The following is a 20,638-nucleotide window of genomic DNA, read 5'->3' as shown; positions in this document are numbered from 1 at the left end:
ATTAACGGATTTTTAATCTTTGTAGAAAGTTTTGAAATATTTGTGTATCAGTGATCGAATACAAAGAATCAAAATCATAGAAATAAAGTTAATAATAATTTATTAATTTTGTTCGAACTTGTCTTTTCATTAACTTATAATATAATGAAAAATATACGAGAACATGACATGTTAATGTTTATACAATTATTTAAGAATATAACTAATTCCCTAATCTAATGAAATTAACTATTATAATTTTATATAAATTTGATTGGCACTTTTTATAGTTAGTAAGTATAGTACTCTCCATGTTGTGAGTTTACTTTGATTTATTAGTGGCCACATATATGTAGACATTCGGCTTAAAGTAGATCTATATTTTTGGATTATTGTACTAAAAAAGTAGTACCATAATAAAAATAACACCAAACAAAAGCACTTCTGAAAAAAATTCTCAAATCTAAATCTCATATTTTTCTTCATCCACATGTCTTTCAGAACGAGTCAACAAGCCACAGTGACAAATATAAAGATATTTTTTTTATGTAACATCCCCAAGTTAATATGAACCATATAATATACAAAACGGTACAACCATAAAAATCTACGTGAACACTTTTAATTATTTTTGTAGGACATCCTCATTCAAAACTATGTACCGTCCGATTAAACATCATCGAACGAATCGAGTCCACCACAAGACTCAATTCTCAACCGTAGCTGAACAAAACCCGTTTCCTCAGACTAATCTGCTACAGTCAGCTTTAGCGAAACCAACTCTTCTATTGGTCACATCAAACTCAACCCAAAGATTTTGTTGATGAACGTTCCCTATTATATTACTAGCTGCTCCAAGCATACTCGACCGTCCGATTCCAACGCAGTGAACCCCACCTCCCACGTTAACCAGAACCCTCTCTTTCGGAACAAGTATCTCAACTCCTCTAGTGAACTCAAACACAAGATCACCGACCAACCGTTGGATCATCACCACGTTTCCATCGAAACACATGTCAGCTGTTCCACCGTACACGTAACCTTTCTTTAATCGCCGCCCAACACGTCTCACTATCTCTCCTCTCACTGCGTCGTAAGCTGCGTCCACTAAATGAGTAAACTCGGATCCCGAATCAACCATCGTTTGACCCGACCCGCCTGCATCGGGTCTAAAAACCGAACCGGAAATGTTAAGCTTCTTTAAACCGAATTTAATCCCAATCATCGGTACAGTGTAAGCCAACGGATCAAGATTAGGCATTCGTTGAGTTTCAGGAAAAGTCAACAGAGAAACGTATTTGAAACCGTGCGAATTCGGGTTATCTCCGAGGTAAAACGAACCGGTTGGTGTAAAACCGGGTCGGTTCGATTTGGGTGGAATACAATAAGAGAACTTCGAAATCTTAGCTTGAGAAACAAAAGAGAGACGACCACGGTTCATTCCCAAAATACCCCTATCATCAGAGGACTCAGTAGCGCAACCAAGTATTAAAGGAGGGGTAATTTCGGTATTCGAGAAAGTTATTTTTTCTTTGACGAGGTTACCTTCAGCGAAGGTTCCATCAGCGTAGAAGTAAGAGTAGTGACATAACCGGTTCGAGTCGCAAGAAGTGGGAAGTGTAAAATCTGGGATTCTTGGTTTACAAAGAGGGTGAGAGCAAGGTAAGGTTGAGAAAGAAGAGGAGAGAGATGGGTCGAACGATGTTACTGGTGGGAGCTTTTTGCGGTGGCATTGGATCCATGAGAGTTGGCTTCCTGTGTCAAGAACCATTTGTTGTGTTTGTGGTGGTGTTCCTATAGGGAGTGAGATGATTAGAGCCATTGAGTATTTGAATCTTGATCGGAAGTGGTATGGTGGAGATGGGTTTTTGCGGGAGAGGAGGGATGTTGTGAAGGTTGTGGTTTTGGGTGAGATAGGGAGAGAGGTGAGTGGGAGGTGGATGGAGAGTGAGGTTGAGAGAGATACAACATAGTTGAGGAAGAAGAAGAAGAAGAAGAAGAAGAGTGGTTTTGGAATGGGAGACATTTTTTTTTTGGGTTTTTTGTGAAGTGAGAGAGATGATGGAGAGTAATGGAAGGTGTGACTGTAATATATAGACACTTAACATACACGTTTTCTCACTTAATTTTCAGGTTTATTAATAGGGGTCTTTTTTTGGGGATATATTAGTTTGGAGTTTTAAGGTTGTATGTAATTTATATAGTAAGGTTGTACGAGTTTGACAAGAATGAAAGTAAGAAAAATGGTTAGATTTTTTGAAGGGAGAAAATAAAAATATTTCATGTAAATTAAGATATTTGAAATAATTATCACTTCCTTACAAACATAGGATAATTTCTTAACGAAATTATTGCAACCAAGAAATTAATTATCAAGCAATATATAATTGATCAGGATCTAAAAAATAATGAATCTTGGTTCGAAACATTTTAGATATATAAATATGAAGTAACATATTTTAACTATGCTTAAAAAAAAGTGGAGATATATAATTTTTAGATGATTTTTAGGGGAATGTTTAGTTAGAAAAATAATAACTAGTAGTATGTAAATTTTTGTTGTATCTATCTGCATTATTACATAATGATATATACAGCTAGTGGAGATTTCATTTCGTTATATATAAACACATAGTTTTGGTTTGACAGTATTTACGGTGGCAAATAAGCGAATTATCTGATTGTGTTGAACATTTTTTTGTAGTTAATATAGTTGAATAATAAGCACTTCTTCGTTTAGTTATACTATTATTTTAAGTAGTTGGATTACGTTAGGTAAAGTACTTTAACAAGAAAACAAATATTGTTTTTTTTATAATGTAAAATTTTATTCATCAAAAAAACCATTCCTTTACAACAAGTGTAACAGAGTTTAGAGAAGGAAAGTCATATATGGGCGACTACATTATATTCTGGTTGAAAACCAGAGTGTAAGGATATCTGCATACTTTTCATTTCTTGAATTCAGAAGAAGGAGGAGCCTATTTCGGATGGTCCTATCAATCTGCTTCTCAAGTCTGGTTGTAGGGGTTGGGATTTCGCCATGTTTGCGGTTATTTCTCTCTTGCCATATGGTATGGATCGTGACCTGAAGAGTGTATCGTAAGAACAGCAAAGGGGTCTTTTCAAGTGTAGAATCGGAAATGAGGTTTTTGATCTCTTCCCAGTCTTAAGTAGTGTTGTTTCCAAGAAAACCGGAAGATAGCTTACACCAAATCTGTTGCGAGTATGGGCACTGGAAAAAGAGATCGTTTCTTGTTTCCAGGGGACAATTGCATAAAGGGCATGAAGGATCTATGGACAGGTTCCACTTCAGTATTCGGTCACCCGTTGAAAGTTTGTTAAGCATGCAGAGCCATGTTATAAAGGCAAATTTTGGGGTAGCCTGGGAGAACCATACCCCCTTAGTCCAGACACACTCCGGTTTAGTCGAATGCAGCTGTTGCCAAGTATCACGAGTCGAGAACCTTGACTTGAACCCTGTTCGTCCTTTCCAAAGGTGCCGATCCTCTATATGCGGTTTCATTTTTTCTCTAACTTGTGTAATTTCTGTTTCAATAAGATTCAGAGTATCCACTCTACGTCGTCTGCTTCAATGTGTTAACATTACAGATTCCACTGTGGCATGTGTGGTTATCCCGAGATCAATGCACCCTCTATGGCCTAACAGATCATGTAGTGTACCCAAAGAAGACCACTGATCATGCCAAAAAGACGTGGTCTTACCATTCTGAATATCTTTGCGATGAAACTGCTTTGCTAACCCTCTTAGTTTAAGCAACTTTCGCCACATCCAGGAGCCCTGCGATGGGGATGCTGCAATATCCCAAAAGGAGCTATTGCGAATAAGGTAAGTGTGTACCCATTTCCCCCATAGTGAGTTATGTGATAACAGGCGCTAAATGAGCTTTAAACCGCACACAATGTTAGCCTCTTTTAGAGATCGGAGACAAAGTCCACCCTCCCTTATAGGGTAGCGGACATCAGACCAGGCGACCTTTGCATGATGAGAGTTGAGGTCCGGACCATTCCATAAAAATGCAACAAACAAATATTGTTTCTACAATAGTCAATTAGGTTTTAATATGATTATTTTTGCAATAATGAACAATACTCCACAATTTTGTCCTCTTGAGTGGCAAATCTATAGCTAATGGTTAACCTTAAAACAAGTGTTCAGTTTCAGTTTTACACCATTCTCTACAAAATTAGTATGTTTCTTTAATCATTTCAAGAAAAGACTTCTAAAACATCTAAATGTCGTAAGAAGTGGGAGACAATTTATGTGTTAATGGGAAAGATGACAAAAGATATTGAGGCCGAAAGCAATATGAAGTTCGAAACGCGGTTTCTCTTAAATTTTGAGACAATGATTTATTCCATATTTGTTTTCTTACGGAATTCTCTTTTAGATTTATATAAATGTTTTTTTTTTCTTCCAACACTTATTATTATTTCTAATTTTGGGTGGTTACAAAATGTCTTATTTTAATTGATTTGTTTACCGGAAAGAATTTCCTACTTTAAATTGAGAACCGAGCTTAAAGGTGTCACTAGCTTTGCTTTGAAGAACTGAAACCGATAACGCGTTGACGTGTGAGAGCTTTTGTTTTCGTATTTACACAAAACGATAATATTTGATCCAATTATATGTCTATTGAATCTTGTGAACATATTTATTTCTTTATCAAATTAAATGAAACTCAAATATAGTATTTATAACTATAGGAATTTAATTTCCGTAGGACCATGTCTACGTTCATGAATCTCATCAACTGTTTCAATTTATAACATTGATGCTCACAACATACATATATATATATATATATATATATATATTCAAAATAATAGTTTGATTTAAATCGTAATATATTTTTTTGATATGAATTATCATTAAAATTTAATAGTCAAAAATTATTTATATAAATAATTCATACAGATATAATACTCAAAAATCATAGTTTTATTTCAACCGTAATATAATTATTTATATATGAATTATCATCAAGTTATAATAATCGAAATTTATTGTATAAACCATTCATGTATATAGAAAACTTTTCTGAAAGTGATACTTGAGTATATATAGAACAATCTATGGAACATTGCGTTGGAATATTAAGATACTCTCGTAATTTGTTAACCACAAAGTCTTAAAAATTGATTCTCACAATTCCCATTTTTTGTTTTGTTTTATTAGAAGCTTTAAATAAATAATGAGTTATGAATAAAACACGACAACATCATATTCCACCGAATTCAGAGTTGTAGAGAAAGCGACGACAGTTTCAAAATGCAAATAAATTTGAACAAAATAATGAAATATCACATTAACTTATTACTTCAGAAAATCTTCAAACAAAAATAAAACTATATAACAAAATAAATAAATACGACAAATCATATGTCAAACAGGAACATAAAAAAAAAGGAGCTACGCAGCCCCATGATTCTACAGTTCTAGTCCACTTGTCTTTTAAGTTGTGGTAACGGGACCAGACTATGTTATCATTAGCCATCAACTTAATTATGATATATGAACTCTATTAGTTATGCTCACGAAGATAACCTCAAATGATATATAAAAAGATATATGAATATATTTATAAGGGCTGAGAGCTAGAGGAAATATTTATTTCCATAATCTTTAAATCTTTAAATCTATATTTATTGTCTAATCGATCTTTAAATCTATATTTATAAACATTTCACCCCCGACCCTCACTTGATATTGTGAAATGTGACTGAATGAGGTGTTTGATTAATTTTGGGTTTTAGAGAATTACTAAACAAAATCGAACCACTGATTTTTTGAGGTTTTTGAGAGTCACTAAGAATATATATACACAAATCGACGAACGGACAAAGTTTTTAGGATTTTTGAGATATATCGAAAAATATACACTTGATGTCGAAAAATATCTAAATTGGGTAGTTGTACTAATGTATTTTATTATTTTTTCTCTTCAAGTGTCTTCATCTTTCAACTTGTTTATGTGTTTTTTTAGTATGTAAGACCATTTTTACTGGGGAGTACTTATTGGGTTAAACTTACAATTGGGGCCCAAAATTTAATAAAAAACCCCTTTCTGAGTCCAACAAGCAGAGTATCGATACTGTGGAAAGTAATTGGAGCAACCTCTTGAGCAACGCGGCGTGGCGTTTGCCTATTGGTCGACTCAGTTTTTTTTTTTCACCATTTTTTTTAATTCTTTCCCGACCATCTCTCTTCTCTCTCGTTCATGAGAGATAAAAGGCGATTCTTCTCCATCAGAAAACGGCGGAGGATTGGTGGGACAACGCCATGGCCGAAACCACAAAAAAAATCAACGGCTGAGATGCTCAGGATCTTCTCTCACTTCTCTCTTCTCCGGCGAGGGATTTCCTTGTTCGTAACGACGGCAAACAGGTTAAAATAGCTTCTCGCTTCTCTCTCTCTCTTTCTGTAGTTGACCTGATTTTTGAATTTTATCGCCGCCGATCTCAACTTATATGTGCTTGTTTCTCGATTCTCCCCTTGTGATTGTTCTTTTGCAGAACCGATTAGGGTAGAGTTTGACTGGTTGGTTGGTTATATGAATTCTTATGATGTTCATGTTAAAATTGATAGCTTAATAGGGAAAAAGATTGGATTGTATTTTCAGCTGCGTGGTGCGGACCATGTCAGCGGTTTACTCCACAGCTGGTTGAAGTCTACAACGAGCTCGCTCCAAAAGTTGGTTTCGAGGTTGTTTTTGTGTCTGGCGATGAAGATGAAGAGTCCTTTGGTGATTATTTCAGTAAGATGCCATGGCTCACTGTTCCATTTGCTGATTCAGAAACACATGACCGTTTGGATGGGTTGTTTAAGGTTACGGGTATCCCTAACCTAGTAATAGTTGATGATCATGGTAAACTTGTGAATAATAATGGGTTTGGTGTCATACGAAGCTATGGAGCTGGTGCTTATCCTTTCACACCTGAGAAGATGAAGGAGATCAAAGAGAAAGAAGACAGGGCTCGGAGAGAGCAGACATTGTCATCTGTGAGTCTTGTCTCAGTGAATTGTCTGCACTCATGGTTTATTGACGATTCAGTAGCGTTCTGTTTCTTTAGGATACCGCTAGTTCCTCAGGATTTATATGCTTATCATAAGTATGCGAATCCATAGTGAGAAAAGCAACTTGATGAGGCTCAGTTCTTTGGAGATCTTTATGAGTTTTGTTGCAAAGTCGCTGATGATGATGGCAAAACTGTGATCGTTGCAGGCCTTGACGGTGACTATTTAAGGTGCTTGATTTATCCTATTTTTTAAAGCTGTGATTTTGATATTTTCACTTGCCGATTTTGTTGACTGACTTGTAACGTGGATGTGATCTTTTCTATACGCAGGAGGAGCTTTGGTGCTGTACTTGATGTTATACCAATTGCTGATTCTGTAACAAAGCTAACTCCAAGGTGTGAGGTTTGTGGACAGAAAGCTTTCTTCACTTTGCTTGTTATGTTTATGTTTGTGTAGAACTTCATTGATCAATGTTGTGTAGAACTTCATTTGCTCCCCAAGGTCTATATATTGATCAATGTCGTGTAGAACTTCATTTGCTTGTTCATCCGATTCTTCTCATTTCTTTTCTGTCATCATCCGATTATTCTTATCATCATTTCTTCTTCTCATCATTTCTTCTAGTTAAATTTTCAAACCCATTTCCATTACACAAAACAAATTTTCATTAAGAGAAACCTTCTTTACGTTCTCTAGTGGAGGGTTGATTTTGCTAAAACTCTCTTAGGGTTGCTAAAATTCTATGATTAATTAATATGTGAATAACTTAGGAGGGTTTCTTAGTGATGCTCTAAGGACATTTTTACCGGAAGTAACCGTGAACGTTTCTCAAAAAATATTTTTCTTACAGATTTTTATTTTATTTTATTTTATTTTTTTAATATTTGTTCCACTGAATAAATGACACGTGTCATATTACTAATCTTTGATTTAATTACACAATTATAGAAGAAAGAGGAAGACTTACTAAGAAACAAGAAAAGCAGAGATATGTAGATCTAGGGTTTTCAGGAGTTACATATACGGCGGCGAGTTGCTGATTGTGCAGATCTTCATCGATCTCCTGACTGTTTAAACATCAAAAGCAATATCGAGCTGTTGAAAGACGGTATCACCGTAGAGATCTCGATTTAGTTTTGCAGAGTCTATGGTCATAAGCGTGTGGAAATCAGAACAAAAGCTTGAGAAAGATTAGCTTGGACAAGACGATTAGGAGAACTAGAGAAGACGAGCTTCACAGTTTGGGTTGGCCATCGGCGAAGCCAATAGAAAGATCTAGGTTTAGGCGATTATTAGGGTTAAAGGTTTTTTTTTCCGATTCTAAATATTTTTTGGTAAAAGACTCTTGAGTTTCTAAGTGTAAAGGAGGAGAAAAGTGTGTTTTAGTCGATTTTTAGTACTTGTTTGGCGGAATGAGTGATTTTTGGTTTCCGCTTACATATTTTTAAGGTTTAGCGTTTTATAAGTGCTATTATAGAAATTAATTTTTAAAATTTTATCAAAAATAACAACTGCGCTATGCTTTTCTGCTATCAATATCCATATTTTTTGTATTGCACCTGTCATATTTTTTCTAAGAATTGTTTCTCAAACTTCTCAAAAACGAATAGTTTCTACATTTTTTTTCTTCTCTCTCTCTTTTTTTTTAATTATTTTTTAATAAGAGTATGTGTGTCAGCAACCTCACTGAGAGTTGATCTAAGGCCGTAAACCATTCCCATTGGTAATACTATGAAATCGGTGTCAAATTTTAACAATATTAATATTTTAATATAATTGATTTATTTAGAAATGTAAACCAATAAAAAATTAACATATGGCAGATGAGAGTCTCAGTGTGTCTTAATTTGTTTGTGCAAAGATACTATCACTTTCTCTCTCCTATTTTTCTTAATTTTTATTTTTCTTTAAAATTAAAAGATAGGAAGATGCCCTTAAGGAATAAATTCGGATATATCTTGTTCTTTTATTTTTATTTTTATTTGTGAGTCATGAAATGTCAATAATAATTACATGAACTTTTACTGAATTTAAAAATGATGTTTGTATGGTTGTTGAATTAAAGTTTAATCTTTTTAGAGTTGAGGTTTAACACTCTTGGATCTTTTTGATTTTTTTTAATTGATTAACCGTCTCCAATTCATCATGTTTGGCAGAATATAGTTGTGACATGTAGGTTTTAGTTAGACATACTCTTAAAAACTGAAATATCTTAAAGACTGCAAACAATTAATATAGTGCAAACATGTGAAATAACTATTTGATGTTAGTTCAAAAAAAAAAAGTGAAATAACTATTTGATATGTTTAACACTAATGAGCTACAAACTAACATCCCATATGTATGAGGAATCACTTTACATGTATGAACAGAATATTCAACATTTGTATGTACTAATGGATTCCTTTATTATAACTTTGTTTTACGAAGTTTATCACTTTTTGTTTTGTACTTATAATATTTTAACAAGTTTTTTCGTCATAGACGAGTCAAGATGATTTTATTATAAGGATGATTCTTAAATAATTTTTAAGGGTAAATTATTCATCGTTCTTTCATCTATAAGTTTGTCTATGACAAAATTAACATAATCATTTTGTTCTATATGTAAGGGCAGTTTTTGTTCTAAAATTGCTAATAAAAAGCATCAATCAAGTAATTGAATAACTAACTCTATATCCAATTAAAGGCACTGATGGTAAAAGGTATATTTCACTACAACAAGGATCAATTACATAAATTATTCTGAATCAAAAGTTTGAATGATATTAATATAATGGTTCTTAGATGATGTTTAAAGATAATTTTTTCATGGTTCTGTCATCTATAAGCTTGCTTGATGGTAATTTTATATGTAAGGATAGTTTATGTTCCAAAATTGTTCAAAAAATCATGAACCAAGTAAATGAACAACTCTATACCTAATTAATGTTGGTGGTATTTTTAAAAGATCATGAATCAATTGCATAAACTAATTTGACTCAAAAGTTTGAATGATTAAAATATAAATTACTTATTATAATTATCAATACAAAAATTATAATTTAACATCAGTAGTAATAATCAATGTCATTATTGATTTGTGTTGCAAATTTAAACAAATACTGACTGATGCTAATTAAAAACAAGAGAATTTGTTAGAAATATCCCTTTTGGGATACCCCTTTTCAAAAATACCTGTTTTTTTTGAACATTTTCATTTTTAACTTTTTTTACACAATTATAATATGTTAAATTAATTTTTAGAATTTTTTTTATGCTTGGATTTTCTATTTTACATTTAGGATATAGTTTTGAGAGGTTAAAGTTTAGTATTTTGAGCTTAGGGCTTAGAATTTAATTGTTTTATACATAGAAAAGGGGTATTTTTGAAATTGGACAACATGAAAGGGTATTTTTAAAAATTGACATAGGAAAAAGATTATTTTTTTGAAAATCCCTCTAAAACACATGTAATAGACAACTATTATCACAAAGAAATTAATAATTTGCTTTTATATTTAATTTCTAAAATTAAATAATATATATTTCTTAGAATTTAATTTAAAATTCTTTTTATTAGTCCTAACTTCAATTATATATAATTAATATAAACATTTATATTACTTATAATAACAGTTGCAAATTTAAGGTTATTTTAATACATGTATTGATTGAATCAACTGATGCATATTAACATCGATTACGATAAGTCAATAATCGATGTAAGAAAATATTTCTATGGGCATATAAACCGAACCGAACCGAACCAACCGAACTCAAACCAACCCAAACCAAATCCAATCCTACACTCCAACCATTTGGTTATATTTCTTCTCAACCCAAATGGTTCGGTTCGGTTTTAAACCGAATCGAACCAATAATCCAATGTGTTTTTTAAATTAATTAATAATATTATTAAATTTATAAATATGTGATCTTCTTACCTATTACCACTTGCATTTGGTTTCTATTTTACTTTATTTTAACTTTTCTAATAAAACCTAAATATAAATATAGATGTAATTATATTTACTATTAGGTATTTAATTATAATTTTCTAGCTTTTTTAATTTATTTGATTAATTAACTATTATAAAACCATAATCAATTTTGTTTTGTTACATTAACTGATTTTTAAACTGAATTAAAACCGAACCAAACTAAAACCAAACCGAACCGAACCAAACCAAACAGAAACCGATCCGAACACAAACCAAACCAAACTAACTTCGGTTGAGTTTGGTTAGAGTCTTACCAAAACCGAACAAACCGAACCTAAATTTAAACCGTAATGCCCACCCCTTTCAACCGGTGCAACCAGAGTCTGAGAGTCATATATGTAAGTGATTTAAAACTAATTTGCATCAATTCTAACTTATGCATATATCAAATGAGTGACACAACCTTTTTTGTATTGTTTTTTGATTTGTAGTTTTTCGATAATATTCTTGACCACAATTCGATTTTTTTTTAACTCTTAACCGATAATGATAAGTTGTTTATGTTTTTTTTTTTTGGCAATTAATTCATTATATGATATGTTTAACTCCATATATAACAAAGATTGATATTTTGTACACATGCATTGTCTTACGAACAAATGATACTAATTCTCAGTTGTTTTCATGGTGGCAACAACTCTTTGTATGATTTTATTCGAAAAAGTTTTCGTTGCTAGTGGTACACAAAATCACGTATATTTTAGTAAGATACCACAGAGTACTAAACAATAATTTCTTTGGTGATGCCATTGTGACGAGTACACTTTCAAATGTTCTCAAGCTTCACAAAACCTTTGTTTTCTCGTTGTGTCAAATTTGAGATCTCTAATTCCTACGCTGATCCATATGTGAGGGGGAGAGGAACTTTTTCAAGAAGACACTCTTGCAATGTACTCATGAGGTTATAACATTGTAATAATTTTCCCACTTAAAAACCAAACCAAATTTAGGCTTCCAAACCAAACTGACCAAATGTTAGTTTGGTTCAATTAACCGAACAAATAGATTTTCCAAAATTCGAGATTAAACCTAGCCAAATCCATCGCTTCTCAAGCCTACCCAAGACAACTATGTCGGACCCAGGTTAAAGATTTTAACAGATTATCCACAGTCTTTTATGACACCATGTGTCTATGTAGCAAATACAACCACTGATCTAATGCTAGTCATGAGCTCTTAGTCAAAAAGTAATTTCCTGACCATATGTGGCTAAGTACAGAAATTTTTAAATTTTAACCACAAAATATGTTTTCTTGTAAAGTAATTGTTACATATAGAGATTGTATTTATAAAACTGGTGCTTTCTAGATATAAAGCAATACAAGAAAACCAAAGATATTAAGAAAGACTTATCATCAAGGCTAATTGAGTTTAACACAGTTGAGTTGCCTAAAGTGTTTTTGAGCTGCACGATTTTCCGCTACCGCCGTGTGGACGACCTCTTTGCCTTGTTCGTCAGGAAAGATCGTAAAAAGATGAACGAGAGTGTCCATGATGCAACCAAGAAGAGGAATTTTTGACCAATTGGATGTAACATGATCAGAAGCCTTTGGATGATCCATATCTATTGATCGTTCTCTTAAAAGAATGTAAGAGAGGATGAAGAAAAGTAAAAGTAAAGAGAGGTAGTGGAAGTGGTGTATTTATCTAATCCTAATGGAAAGAGTGACTCAATGTCCACGAACAACAAAAAGTTCTCACGACTTCTTTATTGATTGTAAAAAAGAGAGTTGATCTCAAAGAATCAAATGCCTTGTTCACTTTTTCTACGTGTAAAATTCAAACAAATAAATTTGACATTAGAGACTTTTAGAAACTATTTTAAAATCTATTTAGATTTTTTTTCCTTCTTATAAAACCATTTCACCATTTACGTTGGACCAAAAATTTGATTTCTCATTATAAGTAGTGGCACATAATTATTAGAGTTAATGATATAGTATTATATTAATATGTGTAGATTGATGGTTTTTGTTGATATAAATTTATATGCTTAGTTAGCAAATTGGATATATATGAAATAATTATATATATATATATATTCAATTATTATTTCTCTAAAGATGAAATTACCATCTTCTCTGTTAAATATGGTTTATTTTTTTTGAATTTTTAGGAAATTTATATTATTATTTTTAAAGAAGGATCATAAATAATTTATAAAAAATTTATTCATTCCACCCTTTACTTCAATTAATCCTTTAAAAAAAAGAATAAAAAAAAATCTAATACCACTTTCGCAAATAGGTAGTTAATTATATTCTTAGTACTTGTACCTATCTATGTAACTATTAATTACACTATACAAACTATACCAGTACACTTTTTTTATTTTTTTGGGGCAAATTGATACTACATTATACCAGTGAATTTCATACATACATTTTACAAATAAACATTTTTAAACAGATAGTTAAATGAAAGACTCTCAACAAGTTTTACTAGACACAAGTTTTAATAAAAAAACATAGTATTTTGGAGATATGTGTATTTTAATATAAAATAATATTTTTGGAAAATAAATTTTGTATATAGAAAATGAAGTGTTTAAATATTTAACAAGTGTTCTTACTTTTTTGTGGTAATTTATTTAATTATTTTTTTAAATCAGAATTTTTAATGGAAAAAAACTAGATGATTAATTATTTGGAAATAGTTTTATTTTATATAAAATAATATTCTGGATTTTTATAAAAAAGAATTAATGTGTTTATTTTCTGGTTTCGAGTGAGCTGTTGACTTAACAGAGTGAACGGCGGTTTGACTAACAAACACTTGCAGTTACAGAGATGAACGGCTAAGATCAACCAAATCCTCAAACTCAATCTAAAACCGTCAGATCCTAATGGCCATTACGTAAATAACAACCATCCTCAATGGCATTTCTAAAACAACCACTCAGATCACGCTTTGTTTTCAATTTGAGCGGGTAAACTCAGTAACAGAGAGCTCATCTTCTTCCTTCCTTCGTCTCCATCGATCGAATCCTAAAATCCCCCAAAAAACCCTAAAAATTACAGAATCAAAATCGGAAAATGCCAGTACCAATCATCGAAACGTGCCGTAAGAGGAAGAGGAGGCCCAAAGTTTATAGCTCGCAACGGTTCGGCGAAGATGGGGTTCCGATTAATCGGGGCGAAGCTTTTCGCGATCAGATTAGGGTTTTTTTACGGGATTTTGCCGAGGTTGAGGAGTATAGCGTTCTTGGTATGCCTGTTTGGTGTACGCTACTTAGCCATGAGAGTACGAACTCGGTGGTTCCGCTTTACACTGTTGAAGAGGATGTGGCTCGTTCTTCGGAGCCTTACTGCGATCAATGTCGTTGCACAGGTTTGTTTGGATTGATTGATTTTTTTTTGGGTTTGATCGATTTCGTTGGATCAATTTGGTGTTTGATGAGATTTTGTGAATTGGGTTTTTTTGTATATGGATTTGTTTCGGTTAGGTTTTATGATCTGTTGTTGGATTGAGATGTTTGAATATTGGGTTTAGATGATTGTGTGTATCTTAAGGTTTTGTTCTGTTGAATTGAGACTTTTGAGTAATGGGTTTTGATGAGTATGAATCTTTAGATGTTGTTGAACTGAGACTTTTGAGTTTTGAGTAATGGGTTATGATGAGTATGCGTATGTATCTTAAGATGATACCTTTGAGTAATGGGTTTTGACGAGTATGGATCTTAAGATGTTTGGGTTTGATCGATTTGGTTAGATCAATTTGGTGTTTGATGAGATTTTGTGAATTGGGTTTTTGTATATGGATTTGTTTCTGTTAGGTGTTTACGATTTGTTGTTGGATTGAGAATTTTGAGTAATGATTTAGATGATTATGTGTATCTTAAGATGTTGTTCTGTATAATGGTTTCAGATCATGTATGTATCTTAAGATGTTGTTTAACTGAGACTTTTGAGTAATGGGTTTTGATGAGTATGGATCTTAAGATGTTTCTGAATTGTAAATCTGAGTATCAGTTTCATATGAGTGTGTGTTATTGCTAAATGGTAATATTAGATTGTGAATATTGCTAAATGATGATTATGTGTATCTTAAGATGTTTCTGAATCGTGATTCTGAGTATTGGGTTTTATTTAAGTAAGTATTTGAAGATGATGCTAACTCGAGATTCTCAGTATTCTTTTCAGATTAGTAGCTTTATGATGTTGTTAAAATGTATGAGTACGTATCTTTAAGTACGAGTACGTATCTTTAAGATGTTGTTGAATGAGATTCTGTTTGGTTTGAGATAAGTGGAATAACTGGTGAGGATCAATGATCGTACTAGAGAGAAGACGTTTCTGACTTTGACTTTGATTCTGACTTTGCTTAATGAGATTCTGTTCGACTTTGATTTAAGATGTTTCTGACTTTGATTTTGTGTTTTGTTTCAGGGTGGAGCAATCATTTTGTGTCAAAGAGGAAGTATCACTTTATAATTCCAATCGATTCTGAGTGGAATATGCCTTTAGAAGATGATGTTTTTGATCTACAAAGTCATCTTTTACATGGATTGATTCATAGTAATGGCTTTGGTCATTTGATATGCATCAATGGTATGGAAGGGGATTCAAAATACTTGTGCGGAAGAGAGATTGTTGATCTTTGGGACCGGATTTGTAATATCCTTGGAGCAAGGTAATGGATATAACACTAGTATCCTTTTGCGTTTTGTTGGATTTTGCATTTTTATGATTTGGAAATTGATAGAATGTGTTCTTGTTGCAGGATGATAACGGTTGAAGATTTCGCTAAGAAGAGATCTATGGAACTGAGGTTGTTGTATGGTGTTGCTTATGGCCACTCCTGGTTTGGAAGATGGGGATACAAGTTCTCTCGTGGAAGTTATGGTGTGACAAAGAATGATTACGAGAAGGCGATAGAGCTTCTTGGTTCACTTGATCTTAATCAGATTGAGTTTCATTTTGGCGAGTATCAACAATCTAAAGAGATCAAACAGGTTATTCGGTACTATAGAGAAATGAGTGAAGGGCATCTGAAGACGTTCAGAGATCTTTTGCGGTTTATGCTCATCATCAAGTCTCATGCTTCTCCCCAAAAGGTTCTTCCTGCGACTCCTCTCCTGACAGATTCTCCTCAGCAGAAAAGATCAAGTAGGTTGCTTTTAAAGAAAAGTGATATCGCGGATAATGACAAGTCTCCGAAATATAGGAGTTATAGCACTGTTGCTGCAAATTTGGGTAGTAGATGGCCTGTGAGGAGACTAATATTTGCAGCTGAAGTGATAGTAGAGTCACTGAAAGAGATGAAAGCAATGAAGCCCAACGGTATGACTCGGCAAGATGTTAGGGATTCAGCTAGATTGCATATTGGAGATACCGGTCTGCTGGATTATGTGCTGAAGTCGATGCACAATGTGGTCGTTGGGAATGTTTTGGTTCGGCGTTATGTTGATCCCATTACACGTATCCTGCACTATACAATACAGGAGCTTGATGATGCGATGAACGTCATAGAACCGAAGAAAGAAGAAGCTGTTCTGCTAGAGGAGATTACTCCTTTGAGGATTTATACTCCATCAAAACCTGGAGCTGATGTTTATAGAGATCTGTTGTTACTCTACACTGTGTTGTTTAACTATCCAGAATCTGAGCTAGTGAGATCTGCAACTCAAGCAATCCTAGACAGCAAGCACTTCGTAAAGGAGTGGCCTATATGGGACAACAGTGAAACAGTCTTACAATTTGTTTGCCGTATCAATCCAAGTTTGATTGGTTTGAGATCAGAACAGATCACAGAGCTACCTCCAGGTGAATTGGTCACAGTTCCATTACAGGCTACAATCTTTGATCTAAAGCAAGCCATTGAAGAGACGTTCAGAGATACTTACTGCATCTTAGCAAACTTTGTGGTGAGTGAGATTGAAGAAGTTACAGAAGACATGAGTTTGACCGAGTCTTGTTCTGCTTTAACAGTGAGGGGTTATGGGATTGATTTGGAATCGAAACTCAAGTGTCAAGGTGGATGTGATACATGGATGGTGAAATGTATTTGCAGGGCTAGAGATGATGATGGTGAGAGGATGATATCTTGTGATGTTTGTGAGGTATGGCAACATACAAGATGCTGTGGGATTGATGATTCAGATACTTTGCCTCCACTTTTTGTGTGTTCGAATTGCTGTGAAGAGTTTGCAGAGCAACAGAGGAAAGTGGTGCAGCCCAAATATGAGTTTCCGAGTTCAGAGAATATGTTTCTGATAGAATCTGCAGATGACTTCTATGGGGATCAGAGTTGTCTTGGTTTGATTTTCCCTGAAGAAAACTATCTCTTGTAAAGCCATTTTTGGACCAAACTTTGTAGATTACTCAATTTTTTTGGTAAATGAGAGAAACAAAATTGTATATGACACTTGTGTTGTTAGTATAGAGAAGAGAAGTAAAATTGTCTTAGTATTGATATATATCCTCTGATTTACTTCTCTTCTCTATATATATCCTCTGTTTTACTTCTCTTCTCTATAGTTAGGTTGTAAATGAGTTTTGGCTTTGTGGTATACAAGTTGGTTAAAGACTCTGCTATAAGAGAGGGTTTAGAAAACAGAGGAAATTAGAGTTGCAAAAAAAAAAATTGTGTTTCCTCTCTATATACAAATGTATAGTTATTGTATCAAAATGGCTTCTTAACATGCTTAAACTCAATTGAAGAAGAATCAGAACGATCAACGAAACCATTCATCTTCATAACTTTATTCATCATCTTCAACAACTCAGTCACCTTCTCCTTCGTTCCTTCACCACATCCAACTTGTAGCATCACAACAAGCTTCTTGAACGCACCTAATCTTAAAGCTTGTTCAACCTCAGACCCATCTCCACTTTTACAAATCTTCCACATCACTGAAACCAAACACTTCTTCTCAGTGATCTTCAAAATCTTCTTCACCAAAACCGGTATCACCAACTCATTTCTTCTCACTTTCTCTCTTCCTTCGTTAGTTTCGCAAATCGCGTTTAAAACCATCAACGCTTTTTCGCAAACGCTGTTTTCTGAATCAACTAGCATCTCCACCGTTATATTAACAAGATCCAGTGCAAGAAATCTTGAAACGGTTTCTTGATTTGCCAAGATCATGTGGTGGATAGAAACTAAAGAGTTAACGCATATAGTATCGCGATTAATCGATTTCAAGAACGCTTCTTCGACGCCGTTGATCTTTGTTAACGCGTGAACGTGAGCTACGTTAAGCTCAAGAAGCTCCTTTACTAAAAACGCGGCGTTTTGATCGCCATTTCTCAAAAGCTCCACCAACCTAGTAAACGAAGACGTAGAGGTGAGTTTGGATTGACCTTCTGAACCAATGGGAAGCATCCACGTCAGCACAGACACAACCTCCTCCAATAATAGTGTAGAGTTTGCGTTTCCCGAAAACGCGTCGAAACAAACGCAAAGAACTAGCCCAGCGCCGTTTTCCTGAACGCATTTACGGTTCCTCTCGCTCTCTTTTCCCAATCTCTTCAACTTCCCAACCATCTCGCTGCACACGGCATGGTCTCCACGCCGCGTAGCAGCGAGTAACTTCCCACAAATCTCTGTGACTTGATGACTCGTCACGGGTACACGTGGCGTCGGGATTCTCTCAATCCCGCCGCCTAGTGACGACCCGCACCAACCTTGAATCATCCTCCGAATGGTATGATTCGGAATCTGCTCCAAACTTGACAAAACCGTGTTAGTAACGGGACACGTTTGGTACCCGGACTCGAACCACTTCTCGATGTTTTCACGGTCGTAAGTGATCCCTGAAGCAATAATCACCGGATCTTTCATTAGCTCGTAAGAAATCGGACATAGAAACTGCGATGGAATCGTTACTTCATCTTCCTCAGAGCAACTAGTCACCGGTATGATCTCTTTCTTGTTGCCTCCACGACGTCTCACTCTCAATGAAAGTCCCATTCTTTGACTGTTCGCTTTGGTAATGAATTAACAAGTTGAGAGATGAGATTTATATATGTACGTATGTATGAATGCATAAAAACTTAGGGATAATAAATGTTATATATTTAAATTAGTCACTATCATACGCTTCTGGAACGCGAGTTGGGTCAAAGTTAAGTTTTAGGTAAAATGAAAAAAAAAACATCACGGGAAAACGAAATTTGAATAATGGAGATGGTTTATGTCATATTATTCGCTAACTGTTAAAGAATCGGAAAAATTGACCGTTGAATGTTTGAAACAATTTAATGACAAGTGACAACTAATGTAGAAAATATGAAAAAAAAAAATTGCTGAAACCTATTCGTGGGTTTTGGGTTTTTTTTTTTTTTTTTTTTTTGAGTTTGTAACTTGTGAAAAGCCATAAAAATAAAGTATCTTTGACACTAAATTTTAACTAATAGATTTTCTTTAAAGTATTTTTAAAGAAATACTTTATTTTTATTGATTTTATTGTGAATTTCGAAAATACTTTCTAAGTTATCCTTAATTTACAAAAATGGAAATTAATCCTACAAAATCTAACTTAACTCATAATATGACTTTTAGTGACAATTTTCAAAAGTTTAAATTATTATTTAAATAATATTAATTCGAACATTCGTGGATTATTACCAATAAGTTTGATATACACTTATAAATATACATAGAATTTTTTTATTGCAAGTTAAATTTGATTTTGTAAGTTTAATATATTTTATTTATAAGTTAAGAATTTCAAGTCGAACCAAAAATCTAAAATTATTCAATAGATTTTTTTTCTTAAACCCATTTATCCAAACCGATCGGATAATATCTGAATCTGAACAGATTATTCATATACCCGAGTCTAGTTGAGAGTAAACATATTTGGCTTTTTTATAGAGATGTGATTTGCGAGAATCTATAGAATATATTTTTTTTAGATGAATAAGAATAGAGTATTTTCTGTCCCTAAGTCTTATAATATTTTTAAAAATAAGCAATAATGTGAAATCGGCTAGTTCTAGAGATTGACCAAGTCAGTGGTCAAGAGTCGGTGCATGAAAATACTATCATGCGCATTTGTTCATTACGTTTACGTTCTTACCTGTTTTTGATTATTCTCTCTATAGCTTGAGATTATATCAGTCTGTCCATATCCTTCCCACTACATATAATCTTCTTTTTAAAAAAGAGAAATATAATAATAGTAAGGAACACGGCAACACCTATCTCCAACTCATAAACCCGATCTTGTACTTTCCAGCTAAGTATGTGTTCGACGACGACCAACATCATCTTAACCAAAACCATATAACCCAAACAGCCAAACTGCTTCATTTTTAACAGTTACATCAGTGTGTAAACTGAATATTTTCATTTTGATTGTGCATGGTGGCTAGCGATAATGAAATTTTCTTACGAGACGACGACATAATACCAAAATCTTTCGATTGTCAACCTAAATTTTTTATTTTTAATGAAATATTTACAGTTTTAGTAGAGGAAAAAAAAAGAGAGAAAGAAGATGAGGATTCATGCTTTTTTTATTTGATGGACAACTTGGGTTTGGAGCACAGCCGTGCCAAGGTTCAGAAGTATGAGAAGCCAACCAAAAAAAAAATGGCTTGATTTAAATAAAATAAAAACGTCTACAAAAATTAACTACTTCTATCTCATAATAAAACTAATTAAAAAACGAACTAAAACAAAAGTA

General features: G+C 33.5%; 4 protein-coding genes across 15 annotated transcripts; 2 read left to right on the top strand and 2 right to left on the bottom strand.

Annotated features, from left to right (window-relative positions):
* Window positions 1-421: 421 nt before the first annotated feature.
* On the bottom strand, window positions 422-2,142 carry LOC104750399 (aspartic proteinase PCS1). Its single transcript, XM_010472187.3, has one exon. It carries the CDS (start codon window positions 2,003-2,005, stop codon window positions 722-724), a length of 1,284 nt encoding a protein of 427 aa, XP_010470489.2. The 5' UTR covers window positions 2,006-2,142; the 3' UTR covers window positions 422-721.
* A 4,008-nt stretch (window positions 2,143-6,150) lies between these two features.
* Window positions 6,151-8,526, top strand: LOC104750398 (putative nucleoredoxin 1). Of its 12 annotated transcripts, none has more exons than XR_015585128.1 (6): window positions 6,187-6,388; window positions 6,624-6,758; window positions 6,910-7,003; window positions 7,075-7,248; window positions 7,351-7,423; window positions 7,970-8,526. XR_015585128.1 is itself a non-coding variant. In XM_087493060.1 (5 exons), the coding sequence occupies exons 1-3, from the start codon at window positions 6,222-6,224 to the stop codon at window positions 7,111-7,113; spliced, it is 612 nt and encodes a 203-aa protein (XP_087349186.1). In that variant the 5' UTR covers window positions 6,151-6,221; the 3' UTR covers window positions 7,114-7,248; window positions 7,351-7,416; window positions 7,970-8,526. The 12 variants fall into 12 exon arrangements, 6 of the variants coding, with proteins under 6 accessions (XP_087349186.1, XP_087349185.1, XP_010470488.2 ...); XR_015585125.1 differs by having other exon boundaries at window positions 6,218-6,388; window positions 6,590-6,758; XR_015585123.1 differs by having other exon boundaries at window positions 6,218-6,388; window positions 6,517-6,758.
* Window positions 8,527-13,922: 5,396 nt separating this feature from the next.
* Window positions 13,923-17,534, top strand: LOC104750396 (PHD finger protein MALE MEIOCYTE DEATH 1-like). Its single transcript, XM_010472183.2, has 3 exons — window positions 13,923-14,334; window positions 15,393-15,636; window positions 15,727-17,534. Exons 1-3 carry the CDS (start codon window positions 14,040-14,042, stop codon window positions 17,294-17,296), a joined length of 2,109 nt encoding a protein of 702 aa, XP_010470485.2. The 5' UTR covers window positions 13,923-14,039; the 3' UTR covers window positions 17,297-17,534.
* A 16-nt stretch (window positions 17,535-17,550) lies between these two features.
* Window positions 17,551-18,988, bottom strand: LOC104750397 (U-box domain-containing protein 20). Its single transcript, XM_010472184.3, has one exon. It carries the CDS (start codon window positions 18,916-18,918, stop codon window positions 17,629-17,631), a length of 1,290 nt encoding a protein of 429 aa, XP_010470486.1. The 5' UTR covers window positions 18,919-18,988; the 3' UTR covers window positions 17,551-17,628.
* Between the last annotated feature and the right edge of the window lie 1,650 nt (window positions 18,989-20,638).

Source organism: Camelina sativa, chromosome 16 (genome assembly GCF_030686135.1).
Source record: "Camelina sativa cultivar CO46 ecotype springtype chromosome 16, ASM3068613v1".
Lineage (NCBI taxonomy): Eukaryota > Viridiplantae > Streptophyta > Magnoliopsida > Brassicales > Brassicaceae > Camelina > Camelina sativa.
The sequence above is the reverse complement of the archived record's forward strand: the minus strand, read 5'-3'. Positions and strand labels throughout refer to the sequence as shown.